General features: G+C 43.3%; 1 protein-coding gene and 1 long non-coding RNA gene across 3 annotated transcripts; one reads left to right on the top strand and one right to left on the bottom strand.

Moving 5' to 3' along the window:
• Nucleotides 1-893: 893 nt before the first annotated feature.
• Nucleotides 894-6,533, bottom strand: LOC102564219 (protein EOLA1). Of its 2 annotated transcripts, none has more exons than XM_006271283.4 (3): nt 6,455-6,533; nt 4,460-4,756; nt 894-3,183 (listed from the first exon to the last, which is right to left on the bottom strand). In XM_006271283.4, exons 2-3 carry the CDS (start codon nt 4,710-4,712, stop codon nt 2,954-2,956), a joined length of 483 nt encoding a protein of 160 aa, XP_006271345.1. In that variant the 5' UTR covers nt 4,713-4,756; nt 6,455-6,533; the 3' UTR covers nt 894-2,953. The 2 variants fall into 2 exon arrangements, with proteins under 2 accessions (XP_006271345.1, XP_014456468.1); XM_014600982.3 differs by having other exon boundaries at nt 6,466-6,529.
• A 104-nt stretch (nt 6,534-6,637) lies between these two features.
• LOC109284416 (uncharacterized) lies at nt 6,638-13,120 on the top strand. Its single transcript, XR_002091867.2, has 2 exons — nt 6,638-6,827; nt 8,482-13,120. It is a non-coding gene; the product is annotated as an uncharacterized LOC109284416 (long non-coding RNA).
• Nucleotides 13,121-14,345: the final 1,225 nt, after the last annotated feature.

Raw genomic sequence — 14,345 nt, 5'->3', positions numbered from 1 at the left:
GTGAACCGTTCATGTACAAAAGACCTTACCACAACAGCCAAACATTTGCGATTGCAGCCAAGATACGTTTGACACAAACAGCAGCAAACTATTGGCATTCATTTCACTCTTACAAGCTCAGTCCAGCTGGCTGCCCTCCTTTCCTCTCTCACAAGACACAAATCCTCAGCAATTTGCTAGAGATTTCGGGGCATCTTCTCTGCTACTGCTTACAAAGTTGTAAACAAACAAAAAAATAAAGAAAGGAAAAAAAAATGGCAGTTGTGCTCCATTACGGTGGGAGTATGTTACTGTACCAAGGTAAGACATCACTGGAAAACAAAACATATTATTTGCAGCTATTGCCTTGGTGTATAGATTTTACCATCAGTTCTTATGAGCTATGGGAATAGTAATGGTTGAGCATTTGGTATAGCTACATCTTACTTTAAAGGACTGGTCACAGTCAGACAGGATTAAATGGGTCAGTGTTCTAAAGCAGTACGGCAATCTTTATTTTTAGGGAAAGTCCTGACCCTAAACAAACTCAACTAGCTAAATATCAAAGTGTCACCCAAAAGGCACGCTTAAGATTTCTGAATGGTAACAGCCACTTGACAAATGGATCCAACGGTATCTTACATAGCCTCCCTTTCGTGGCGGGGCACTACTGTTGGAGCCACAAAACTGCAAATCATCCAATCAGTCTCTTGCCAGCCTGCCCCCATGTACCTCCTATGCACCTGGAGACAGAGGACCTATATGTTTTACGATGACCAGGGGCAGCAGATGCCATTGTGCAGGCTCCACAGTTCAATTTAACTGATGAGGTTCTGCTCATCCCCAACACAGCGGTAAGAATAGGATAGGATTTGCCTCTTTGCTAATAAAATCTTAGTCTTTTAGGTTAGTCATAAGTTTTTACACTCACTTTAAAATTTATTTTAAAAATTACATTCCCATAATTTACTAATGTTTTCCATGTGTAATTTAAAAGCTTATACCTCTTTTATTATATTTTATACACACATCTCTAATGCCAAGCCTGTTCTCACCCTCCAAAGCACCTCTGTCATGTTATAAAGCAGGGGTGGGCAATTATTTGGGCCTGTGGGCCACACAGGGTGGCCCGCCCCCCGCCCCCTCCCAGCACAACAACTTACCAAAACTCTTTATGTGGGATGGCCGTGGGCAGGCGGGACCAATGTTTGGGAGCGGGACAGGCAGACGAGCCCAGGATTGCAGAGCTGGGTCGGGGGGTGGTAACAGTGCGGGGCCAGGGAAGAGCTGCAATCCACTGCCTGCACACCCCTGCGATGGGTGCTGGTTCTGTGGGCAGGGGCATACAGGGAGCAGATTGGGGCTCTGCCTCAGCCCCGTCCCCACACTGTCACTGCCCCAAGATCACAGATGCAGCCCCGGACACGGCTCCCCACAGAGCCACGAACCCATCCTGGCAGCCTGGCTGCACAGCCCCCCGCTGGTCTCCACAGAGACCCTGGGATGGAGGGACAGTGACACTGCGGGGCTGGGGCAAGCCCCGAGGCAGAGCTGCGATCCACCGCCTGCACGGCCCTGCTACAGAACTGGGGCTCTGTCCCAGTTCCGAGCTATTGCCGCCCTGCAATCCCAGGCTCTCCATGGAGGTTGGCCAGGACACACAGCCAGGCAGGAAGGATTGGTCAGGGGCCAGGTGGGGACCTGTGTCCAGCACTGGGGTCTTGGGACAGTGATAGAGCAGGGGTGGGGCAGAGCTGTGATCTGCTCCCTGCACCCCCCTGCTTGCCCATCACAGGGACATGTGGGCAGATCAGGGCTCTGTCCCAGGCCCCAGCCCCGCACTGTCACCATCCTAAGATCCCAGCATCTCCCCAGCCCCTCCTGCCTGTCTCACTCCTCACCGAGTTACAGCCCCATCCCAGCCACCCAGGAGAATACCCTGCCCTGTGGGTCATGCCACAGCCCAAGCTACCCCGTACAACTGTGCCAGGTGGGACTGCGGGATGTGCTGCAGGCTGGACAAAATCCCTCAGTAGGCCTGATCCAGCCCACAGGCTGTACTTTGCCCACTCCTGCTATAAACAGAAAATAAAACTATTATACTGCAAAGATGCATTTGATTATTACCCAAGTATTCCATTTCTACAGCCCTCCTGATTCCCATGAATGCAAGGCCTTTTATATTGTATTGCCCCACTAATGAAATGCAACCGTCATAAAGTTTTAGCACCATGAAGCACCACACAACCGTTTAGGACAAGAACTGAAAGAATACAATATAACAAACTGTAATGGGAATCTGAGTAAACTGGGATATGTAATTCAAACTAGATTTAAGCTAACTATAGCCAGAGGCTGTGCTATGTGAGTGTATTTGTGGTTTCTTGGTGCGTATGCTTACAACCAGTTGAGCAGAAACTTGTAATTTCAAAATGAGATTCACATCCTACAATAATAGTATCTTATTCTGAAACAGGCATCCTGAATTTTGAATTGGCCTTACTTAGATGCAAACACATACACGTGTGCTTTATTTACATGAGTCGTTCCACTGTAATAAAAAATGGATGCGAGTCAATGGAACTACTTGCATGCATAAATCTTTGTAGGACTAACAGGTAAATTTAAACAAACATGTTCAATGGCAGTGTCATTCTTCACCCTGAGTTTGTGTGTGTGGATTAGGACAGATACGTATCAAATCCAGAATGTCGGAAAATCATGTGCATTTACAATGATCAGGGTATGTGTAGACATACACAGTTAGTAAACAACAGACATTTTTGGTACTGGTCCTTATGCCGATTTCATTATTTTGCAGAAAAATAACAATTCCACACATTTTCTCTCTACTTCAACTAACTGCTTGGGAAGGGTTAAAGAAGTACCCTAAATCAGTCCCGTATACCCATGAAAAGCAGAATTGGTGAGGTTTGATACTGCAGTTTTATGCTCAGGAATCAACACACGTAGCCTAGGACAACTCCTTGTGTCCCAAAGGGAGTAGCTCCTCGGGGATGTCCACTTGCCACACGTCTTTGCCTCCTCGAGCAGGAATTGGTTCCAACAGCCATCTGGGATTTGAAATCACAGTCAGGTATTTCTGTTGCAGGTTAATCAGCACAGCTTTCTTTTCCATCTCCAAAGTCTCTTCAGGAGATGAGTTTTCAGGATACTTTGTTGTCTCTCCAATATCTACTAGCCCTGCATTATAAAAGCAAAGATGTGGTTGGTTTTCCTTCCAAAACCAAAGTTTTCCAACATAAATGCTCAACCAAATGAGCTTTAGTTAAAGCACCCCGCTGCCGTTTTGAAACACAGGATGCTGAATACACAAGACGCTCCAGGCATTTTAATTAGAGCGGCTCCTGAGAACCTCTCTAATTAAAACACCCTTTCCCCTTACCCCGCAGCACATGTAAAAAATGTCCTGTATTATTAAAACATCAACAAAAAGTAAAATGGTTACTAGATAGAAGATATTTTCATTGTTTTCAGGGGCTAAAAAGTATATATAAAAAGCCAAATAAGCTTTCATCTTCATCTCTTTTCACAATTTAGCATCTGACTTATGCTGGGGTTACAAATCCACATATCACCAAGTCCCTAAAAAATGTAGGCCCTTTTTGCTGTATGTGATAACAATTGCTTGTTTTTCAGGAAATAACTTTGAATATTCTAGAGATAACTGATGTGACAAAAGAATTGATTTAAACAAGAAGGTATTGCAGAATAGAAGTTAAATAAAAACTCCATGCACTTGGAATGTATCTACATGGAAAAAAATTAGCACCCCCTTTCTGCGTTACATTTGTGGCACATGCAATACATATGTGGACAAATCTCTGAATCAGCTTCTTGTCCCAGTGATTTTAGTGGGGGGTCTGCCACGTGCAACACATTACAGAATAGAGGAACAACTCCCAACTCTGCCTGCAAAACCTTACAGATGTGCATATAACCTAACTCACACAAACAACAGTCTTAAAATAAAAGGGACAAGCATAAAATCTTAATAGAACGAGGACCAACCTTTCTACTTGAGTTAGCTTTAAAATCAGTTCCAGTTTGGAAGAGTAAGCTGAATATTATTCTGTTTCTAGCAACATCATATTTGCCACGTAACTTTTAGTTGTTTAACTGATTTGACTGGTTGGTAGTAATGCAGAAAGATGACAAATGGATCTGAATATTAATAATACTAGCAGGTTGCACAGGCAGCACAGTTTTCTAGCAGCTGGAAAAACTGTTTTGACTTGAGTATATACGAGTAGAAAGAAACACAAGATTCTAGACTTCTATCTTTACTTAGTTTTCTATGTTAAATGCTTTTGTAAGCTCTGCAGTGCTTCACCAAAAATGATAAAGCTGTGAAATAACTGTCTAGAGACATGTTAAAAATGTATGCTTGAGAAAGTGTTTACAAATTGAAAACCTGCTTGAGGCTTCATAGAAAAAAAATGAACTCAAGACTGCTTACCCGCAATAACTCCTCTGCCAAATTTCTCCCCTTTATCTAACAACTCTGCAACTTGTGTAGGTGTCATATCAAGTCTATTCAAAAGGACCTCTTTCCATGTTTCATCCTCCCAGTCTTTAAAAGCTATGTGAATAGCAACAGTGCGGTTCTTGTAGTCTGCCAGCAATGGACGCCAACGAGTCTCTATTGTTTTGACTTTGTTCAAAACCAACCCAGCATAGGGTTGCCGGAAAGAAAGGCAGCCAAATCTCATCTTTCTTCAGTGCTGCACCTTTCACCTTGCATTGCTGTGACAACCTGATTAGTTAGGAAAAGAAAAATAATTAACACATCCTGATGTTGGGGGCTTGCCAAATCTACCTGTCAGTGGACACAGCAAGCTCCCTGCACAAGTGCCTTGAAAATGTTACAAAATGTTCCCGTTATTCAAACACCTGTATCTCTGAAATTCCTGATTTTCTGGATGGCAGCAGTGAATTTTTAAGCAATACTCAATTTGTCTTGAAACCCTGTGACCCAGGTTATGATCCAGAAGCTCTAAAGAAAATCAGGGCCTTGTTGTAAAGGCTCCTGTATTGAATGAGGGGCATCCTTGCCCTAAGAGATGGACAATCTCAACATTTACTGTGGAACAGATGAATGCAAGAAGCTAGATTTTTGGGGGGTGATATATTTTTGGGGGGGGACCAACTGTATAGCTGGGATAAAGCCAGAGAAACTTCTGGAGACAAAGCTTTCTTCTTCAGGTCATTCTGAGTGCAAAGCATTCTTCTTCAGGAAGAGAGGAATTACACAAATGAAAGTCTGCAGCTGAGCTAAGCACTGAACCCTAAGCACCTAAATCCTAGGTGAATGTTTTAAGCCTAAATTCCTCTCTAAATCTGATGTTATGCTAAGGCAAGTCTAGTCTACAACCTTTGGCTGGCACAGATGCTTCAGTGTCTGATGAAGTTGATTCGAGCTCATGAAAGCTTGTAATACATATATTACAACCTACACCTGTAATACATATATACATACATATGCAGAGAGAGAGAGCATGTGTGCAGGAGTCTGAGCAAGGCTCCCACTCCGTGTGTATGCATACTGTATACACTATACAGACTAAATATGATTTAGCCAGGCAGAAGCAGCCCTGGGCTAGCAATCTGACCCCGGGGCGCCCTGCCAGCTGGGGCTGCTCCAACCTGCCTCAACATACTGCGGTCCCAGCCGCACGTTCAAACAACATGCCTGGGAGCAATAAACTCTGGTGTGACAGGCACCGGAGTTTACTGTTTTGCATGGACGGCACGTGTAGACGTGCGCAGCATTGCCAGCACAGCTGCATCCAGCATTTTGCACAGGAGTTTTGTGGTTGATCAGAGGTTAATCACACCCCTGAGTGACAGCTGTAAGGCAGGGTTACATGTGCACACCTTTATAGACTAATTAAATAACAATATATCTATCTATCCGTCTAGATCTATCTTTCTATCTAGACACAGAGATAGATCGAGATGCACAGACGGACAGACAGACCTAGACGGATAATCTAGATAGGCAGACAGACCTAGACATCTACACACAGACACATACATACACACACAGGCCCCTATGCATGCGCGTGTGTATACGTACATGTGTGTACATACACACACACATACATGTGTATACATACACGTGTATATACACACACATATACATGTGTATATACACATGCGTACATACATACACACATGCGTACATACATACACACACACGCATGCGTATACATACACGTGTACATACACACACATGCATGCGTATACATACACACGTATACATACACACACACATATACATGTGTATACATACACGTGTACATACATGTGTATATATACACATGTATACACATGTATATGTGTATATATATAACCCATCGCTACACGATGCACTAGATAAGCTGAGATCACCTTAGTTGGCTACTACACGGTCTGACCTACCCGTATATAAAGCGCACATCCGTGCACTTACCCACAACCTACCGCCCGGCCCAGCACAGCTCGCTGCCTTGTTGTCTGCGCAGCCGCACCCGGTGACCCCGCCCCCCCGGACCGGGCCCCGCCCCCCGCGCGCTCGGGTGAGCCCCGCCCCCGCCCGACGCGCACTCGAGCGAAGCCCCGCCCCCGCCCCTTCCAGTACTTGGTCGAAGCCCCGTCCCCGCACTCGGTTGAAGCCCCGCCCCCGTCCAACGGGCGCTCGGGCGAAGCCCCGCCCCCTCCAACGGCCGTTTTTAGGCCGCGTCTCCCGGCCGCTTCTCCCCCGCTTGAGGCGAGGCGGGGCGGGGCGGGGCGGGGCGCGGGCGGCGGTGTCTGCGCTGGTCCCTCGCGGGGCGGCACCTGAGCAGGTGCGGCCGGGCGGGTGGCTGCGGAAGCGCACAACGAGCGCAGCCGGGTCCTGATCGCACCGCAGAAATGTCTCTCCAGCTATACAAAAAAAAAAAAAAAGAGCCAGTTTGCTCGGAAGCTCGTGCTTGGAAACGTGTCACCACTGAGGAGACGGGAGGGCTGAGGGGGTCGGAGCAGCAGGGGTTGCGAAGGGGATGGAGCTGGGCCGTGCTGGGGGGCGGGTGACGGGGCGAGGAGCAATGGGCTCCGGTTGCAGCGCGGGAGGTTAGGTTGGACGGCAGGAAAAACCCTCTCACCGGGAGGCTGGTGAACAAGGGGGTTCTGCAGAGAGGGGCTGCAGTCTCCATCCTTGGAGGCGTCTACACCCTGGGTAGACCAAGCTTTAGCCGGGATGATGGAGGTGTGGGCCGGTCCTGCTCAGAGCAAGGCGGGTTGGACAAAATGAGCTCCCTTCTGACCCTCATCTTCCATCACTGTCCGTTTGAACGCGTTGGGAGGCTCGAAGGAAAGCGAGGCAGGAGCAATCCTGCCCCGCCGGCTTCGAGGGCAGTGGGTAAAGGCAGGCCGCCGCTGGCCAAGGAGCAAACAACGGTCGTCTTAGTCTTGGTGATGAGAGAACGTGGGCTGGGAGAGGTAGCAAGGGTTGGGGACCCTTCAGTCTTCCCCCTGAGGGGGAAAAAAGAAAGAAAACCCCAAAGCATTTATTTATTTATATATTTATTTTGTTGCTCCAGGAGAGGAAGAGGGAAGGGTCAACAGACCACTGAGGGGTAGGACAAGAAAGGGAGCCCAAGGACCCCGCTCCGCATTCGGATGAAAGCTGGCTAGAAACCAGCCAGAGATGCGACACGCTTTCAAGCACAACCTCTGTAGCTGGAAACCCTCTTTTTTTAATCGCAGGGTCGCAACTTTGCACATGTGCAAACCTGAATGTATTGCACGATTAACCAGTCGGTTGTGTAATGTACATAACATGTAGTAGGGGCTATTGACACAGAAAATGGAAAATAATAAGGAAACGTGGAGCTGTTAGGTTCAGTGAAATTTAATTTCATTTGATCTTCCCTTTCATTGCGGTTGGCATGCATCTTGCAGCCGTGTCAAAGGCACGTTGTTGCAGGATGATATTGAGGTGAAATGCAAATACAGATATTCAGAAATAAGGTTTGGGAATTGTGCTGAATGTCCCTCGGAAGTAGGGTAGGTGGGAAGCACCCAGCATGTTTGTGAGTCTAAGGTGTGGTGAACTTTTCCCCTCCCTCTGGTCACCTGCTTTTGCTCTAAATGACACCTGTGTGTGCACTGGCCTGAAAGCTATTGGAAACCTCCGGGCATACTGTTGCCAAGTGTATTTGGTGCATATCTCTTTTGCAATAAAATAAAAATTTGGGAACAACTCAGCATAGTTTTAAAAAACAAAAATGTTATGGATAGTTTTGATTATCTAGTGTAGTCCAACGATAAGCTTGTAGTCCGCAATGTAAGAGATACACTGGGAGGTCTCACAGAATGGAAGTTGCTGAGTTACAGTAAATAGTAATTTGCAACCTGCACAAGGAGGGGAAAGTTTAAATAAATGCATGACACACCATATTTATTCTGTTCAACTGGGGCATGTAGCACATGTTTCTAAGACGTGTACTTTTTTTTTAGATGATGTGCCCTACACTTGGATGAAACATTGTCCTGCTCCTCCTCTGAGGAAGAGAAGTTAAAAGCAAAATAAAATTAAGGAGATCTTTCCAAGTTTTACTTAGTGCTGAAAAAGAAGAGAATGAAAGTGATCTGTCTATGCAAAGAGTTTGGGTTCAATCCAGTTCCTCTGATATATACAAAAGGAAATTAAAGAAGTGAGTGTCACTTTCTCTGTGTAGACAGACCCATGAATAAAAGGTAAGGTGTAGATAGTAACTAAATAATATTGGACAGCTTTTCTCTGCAAGCTCTTTGTGGAGCCTAGGAAGAGGAAGAAGAAAGGAATAAAAGTAACCATCATGAAAAATTAATGACTGTTTGCAAGCAAAAATAGAAGAGGGGAAAAGAAGGAAATAAAGGCAAGAAAAGAAGAAGAAGAAAGTGGCAAATGAGGGGAGAGAGAGAGAGAGAAGGAACCTAAAGTTATAGAGGCAAAATAAGGAGACATACACTACCATTATCATCATCTCTTGTGATTTCAGTTCCAAACTTCAGCCTTAGGAATTTCGCACATCCTGAAATTTCAAGATCATGTCTGAAACCTGTGACATTTCAAAGAAACTCTTAAAAATTACAACCAATTAGAGATTGCGGGGAGGGGAAGTACATTTGCTGGAAGTCAGATGAAGAGGAGCTGTCCTCCAATTATTTGAAGAAAAAAAAAAACAAACTCCTCCAGAAAGGCAGAGAAGTTCTAGACAGCAAAGGTAAGACCCTTGTGTTTTTGCAGACACTAGCTTCTCGCACTGCTCTAAATGATGCTGTTTGTTGTTGGCTACTACAAACAGTTCTTTCAGCGTTGTGGGCAGGTGGTGGCATCCTCTTGCTTTTCTGATGTAAGCTCTTCCGGTGGTTTTGTAGCAACTGCCTTTGCTATACATCTCAATACACTTGTAGTAGATTCTTTCATTCTAATTTAAGATAAACTACCCTGTAAAGTTTTAATTACTAAGACTACGTACTTATTTTCCCTCTTACCATTTTCTGGGTCTTGTACTGTTCTTCACTATCTGTTCTTTCTAGATATTTCTAGTGCTGTCCACAGTATTCCAAAAAGGAGAAAGTAATAGGTGACACAAAAATAAAAGTCACTGAGATTTTTAGAGGTTTATTATTTTAACTGTCCAGTGGCTTTAGTTTATGTCAGTCTTACATGGATAGTACAAAGGCCTGTTTAAATTTTATTACTTTACTTCTATTTGCTTCTGATATTTTTTTATTCCACTGTATAACAACTGCTGTTTACGTTTGGCTTGTCTCTGGCAGACTATGGCCCAAATGCTTTTCTTTGCTACATGAGCATAAATCTGAATTAATCCCTGCATAATTTACAGTGGGATTTGGTTTATGTATCATTTGTGTTTGTTTGCAGAAATATATTGCCTTGTTCCTGATATGGGCGGAGATTTTTCAAAGGTTTGAAGAAAAATTAGGTGCCAAACACCTACTGTCAAACAATTTTGAATACATGTTCAAATTTTAAGTAAAGACCTGGTTACAGCCATATACATTCTGTAAATATAACATAGAAATTGTCAGATCATTTTATCTAGCCTGGAGACTGTCTGATGGAAGACTGAAAAGTAATTCCACAATATGTATGCAATTAAATTTTTCACTGAGTTGTCTTGAGTAGGATTACTTGGTAGGTGCTAGTTTGTGAATCAGTTCAGGGTCAGGCCTTACTTGTGCAATGTTGATTATGGGAGAGGAAATTCTTTCTGGCCCTGGCAAACTATCAGTTTATACCTAGGAGCATGAGGTCAGATAATGCATATAATCATCTTGGCCACTATGGTAACTAAACATTAACGATAATCACAAAATTAGCTAATGCTTTTGTCTATCTTGACATAGCATCTGTCTTGATGACCTGCTGCAGCAGTGAATTCTGCAAATTGACTGTATACTGCATAAAGAAGTATATTTAATTGACTCTGGTTTTTTCCTTTCGAATGTCAACTTATCCTAATGTTATGGCAGAAGAGAAAAACAGAAAATACAATCACGCAGTAATTCTAGAATATATTGAAATAGAGCCTTCTGTGGAGCCAAAAGAGGTTGGTATATCATTTATAAGGTTCAGATATAATCTCAGCTAGATTGGCAGGTATTGCTTTGTTCCTTGTTGAATCTGCCTAGTAGAGATTTTACTGATTCAGTTCACATCAATACGTACGGGGCTATCTGAGGTCAAAATCAGGTCATACTTGGTAATTTATGCTTTTGATTTCAGAACTGGGTAAAGATGTACAGCAGGATGTGCCAGTGTGTGCAGTCAAAGTTGGGCTTTTAGTTGTTAACAAAAAAAAAATCATGAACACTCATTTTACCCAGTAGTCATCACATAAGATTAAGCATTTACCAGTTACCACAACAGTTTTCTAAGATTACATACTCTTTTCCCAGTGTTTATAATAGGAAATAATAATGACATCTGAATTACCTGGGTGGCATTACTCAGTATTCATTTTTCAGATAGTGATTTTTTCCAAAAAAGAAGCTGAAGTGGGGATTGTAAAAATCAGCAATTGACTTTTTAATGGAAATTCCTGTGTTAACACGTTTTAATGAACTTGTTTAAAATTTCAAAAATATCTACATAATTTAGGAGCCAGAGTCTCATTTTAGAAGTTGTTCAAGCTTACACCCACTGAAAGTTACCAGACACTTCTGAAGATTTTGCTTGTAGTTTTGGACTCTGTTCAAGAAAGCATTTAATCATGTTTAACTTTTAAACATTTGCATATGTGCCACTGACTTCATGTTGAAATTCTGTCCCAAATGGGCATTGTGTTCCTGAGTCAGTGTCTTGGAGAGAGGAGCTAGCTTTCAGGTGTCATTAAGCTCTTTTTTTTTAATCACGTGCTTATAACTCTTTTGTTGCCTTGCTGTGGTCCTGCCTTTATGTCTGTCCCCCAGCTCACATTTGACCGAAGCTGCAGGCTAGGTTCTATGGCTTGAATCAAATGATGCTGCTATTTGTAAAACGTAGTTTGTTATAGAAATAAGAAGACTTTACGCCGGCAAGTTCAGTATCCTCTTCAGTGCACTGAAAGGACAATTCAACAGGGAAATGGAAGGCCTGCTGCTATATGCAGCTGTCATAAGACATGGTCTTTTTTTCTATCCTAAACCTTGCAGTCAAACATTTCTAAATTCCTCTTCTAAATCTTGCATGTTTCACGTTTAAAAGTCATACTGGTGAAATCTCTAAATGAAGGTAGGCAAGTGTCATTTGAGATATGCAGCTTGCTGAAACTGGTTTCATCCAAAGGAGATTCCTTGTGCTTACATCACAGGAATTTGGGCTCTTATCAACTGAAGCAGTTAAAAAATTCTCTAGCATTTTACAGTGAAACCCTTCTTAAGCACCCAATCCAGGGACCAATTAAAATCATCTGCTACATTAATGTATTGTAAATAGCAAACATATTGATTTGGAAGGACTTCTTTGAAGTGACTTTGCTGGACTTTTTGATGGGCTCGTGGCTGGACTTTTTGAAGGGTTCTTGGCTGGAGTCTTCTGAGGAGTCTTGGCTGCAGGTTTTTCTGGAGTTCTTGTCTGCTTTTTTAAAGAAAGTGTCCAAGGAAGTTTGGACAGATGTTCTCCAGGGAGATGAGCGACGCAGCAAACTTGTTCGCTGGCACAGCATTGCATCGGATCAAGTGGTGTAAGTCAAAACTGGTGTTGTAAAGTTGAAACTCGTGTCAATTTGTAAACGTAAGTGCGAAATGTTGTAACTCGAAATGTTGTAAGTCGAGGACTGCCTGTATAAACTCTTCACAGAGCCTCTCAGGATTTTTCTGAAAATAAAAATATAGCACTAAAGCATGGTGTTTAAAAACTAAACTGGATCATGCAGAACTGCATTTCTTTAATTCACACATTTTATGAGAAATAATGTCTTATAATCAGTCTCAGGTCATGCCTTTTGTTTCTGTGAACAATTGTAACATTTCTACATTTTTGTTGGTGCAGGACAAACGTCAGAATATTTGACTGCTCCATTGCTCCTGGACTACTACTTTACAACATGCCCTCATGGTTTTTTTGTGTTTATTGTCCAATTTTTATCCAAGGATTTATTTTCTGTGTGTTGATACAATAAACGATGGTAGTTATCTCTGTATAAACTTGTACCTTTAGATCATGAACGGGAAGAGTTGTGTTTTGCTTCTTTTTTTTCCAAATGAGTAATGTGCAAGTTAAAGGAAGAATGTTAGTGTCAGCAGTTTTATATCTCCTTTCACTCAGTTTACTTCCTTTTTTAGGCTTAACATTAATTTGCCAGTACTACTCTTAATTTAATCAATCTAACATCACTTTGTATTGTATTTGTCTATATTCTGCACATTTTCATTAGATAATTTTCACTTAAGTGTTTTAACTTGTGCATCAGTATTAGTGTGGGTGGTGTCATTTGAAGATCAGTATTCTATAGTTATTTAATGAAATCGTACTTCCTGGTTTAGAATTAGCTCCATAATTCAAGTCAGAATATGTTATCACTCAATGGTGTTCCATCCAAAACAAAACAAATTATTACAGGGTGAATACTGCTTACATTTAAAAATAAATAGTTTGCTTTTGCTATTTAGGACCCCTCTTTGTGTTGCTTTCGTCTGATATTCAAGCAATTGTGTCTCACTTGCATAAAAGCCCACTGAGAATGGATTTTACACATTAAATTTGCTCTGGAAATGCTTGCGCATGCATATTTTTCCAAAAAAAATCCCCCCAAAAACCCCAGCTTTGTAGACGTAGCAGTGTGGAAGCAAGTATGGAACAGAAGAAGTATTCAAGGAATTAATGAAAGACCAGGCCAGTTGAATACAGGTTTGGTCATGCAGCAGCAGCCCCAGCATACCTCGTCTGACATATATTTGGCTTTTAATCTGATCATGTTAGCCCATTTGCTTTTCAAGATTGTATACATATTTAGTTAGGCACTGGAACATATGTCTGGGTATCTGTCTAGTCTACATCCACCCCACAGGTTATTTGGCTTGACAGCACATACAGCAGGAAAGAAAGAAAAACAGTACCACTGATGACATCTTCCAAGGAAGGGATTCAGATATGGCAGGGGTCAAACATATGGTTTGCAGGCCAGATCCAGTGTACAGAGCCACTCTGAGTGGCATGCCAGGCTACCAGCAGGCCACTGGAAGCTGCGGGGCATGGCCTGCTGCAGAATTTGGGGCCCTTTGGCCCTGCTAGCCATGGCCACTGGTGACAAGTTTGGCTTGCCACTGGTGACAAGTTTGGCTCACCACTGCCTCTTGCCACCTCCAGCCCTGCTGTGACTGCCACCTCTGAACCCACTATTGCCATACGCCGGGGTGGGCAAAATGTGGCCCATGGGCTGGATGCAGCCTGCCAGGCCATTCTATCTAGCCTGTGGGGCCCTAAAAAAATTAAGAAAATTAATATTTATCTGCCCCTGGCTGCCTGTCATGCAGCCCTTGATGGCTTGCCAAAACTCAGCAAGTGGCCCTCCACCCGAAATAATTGCCTGCCCCTGCCATATGCTTTGCTGCTTCCAGCCTACTCGCTGCTGTGGGGCCTCCCCCCACTGCCACTGCCAATGTATTGACCACAATGGCTGCCTTTGTGCTCTGGCTGGGGACAGCTGGGATCTAGTCTGTGAGACCAGGTAAGTTTAACACCCCTGAGCTATGGCAAACAAAACAGCACTAGAAAGGTCATTGGGCCTGTTTGTGCATGGGAGTGAGAATCCTAAATGTTTACTGTAGTCATTATGCTTTCTGTTACTTCTTTACAAATAATGAGTTCCACTGTAGTATCCTCATTCATC

Source organism: Alligator mississippiensis, chromosome 8 (genome assembly GCF_030867095.1).
Source record: "Alligator mississippiensis isolate rAllMis1 chromosome 8, rAllMis1, whole genome shotgun sequence".
NCBI lineage: Eukaryota > Metazoa > Chordata > Crocodylia > Alligatoridae > Alligator > Alligator mississippiensis.
Note: the sequence above shows the minus strand (reverse complement) of the source record. Positions and strands in the feature narration are given on the sequence as shown.

Coding starts and splice junctions, on each gene's coding strand:
- LOC102564219 (XM_006271283.4), bottom strand. CDS start 4,712: ATGAGATTTGGCTGCCTTTCTTTCCGGCAACCCTATGCTGGGTTGGTT. Junction 3,184..4,459: donor TGGCAGAGGAGTTATTGCGG/GTAAGCAGTCTT, acceptor TTTATAATGCAG/GGCTAGTAGATATTGGAGAG.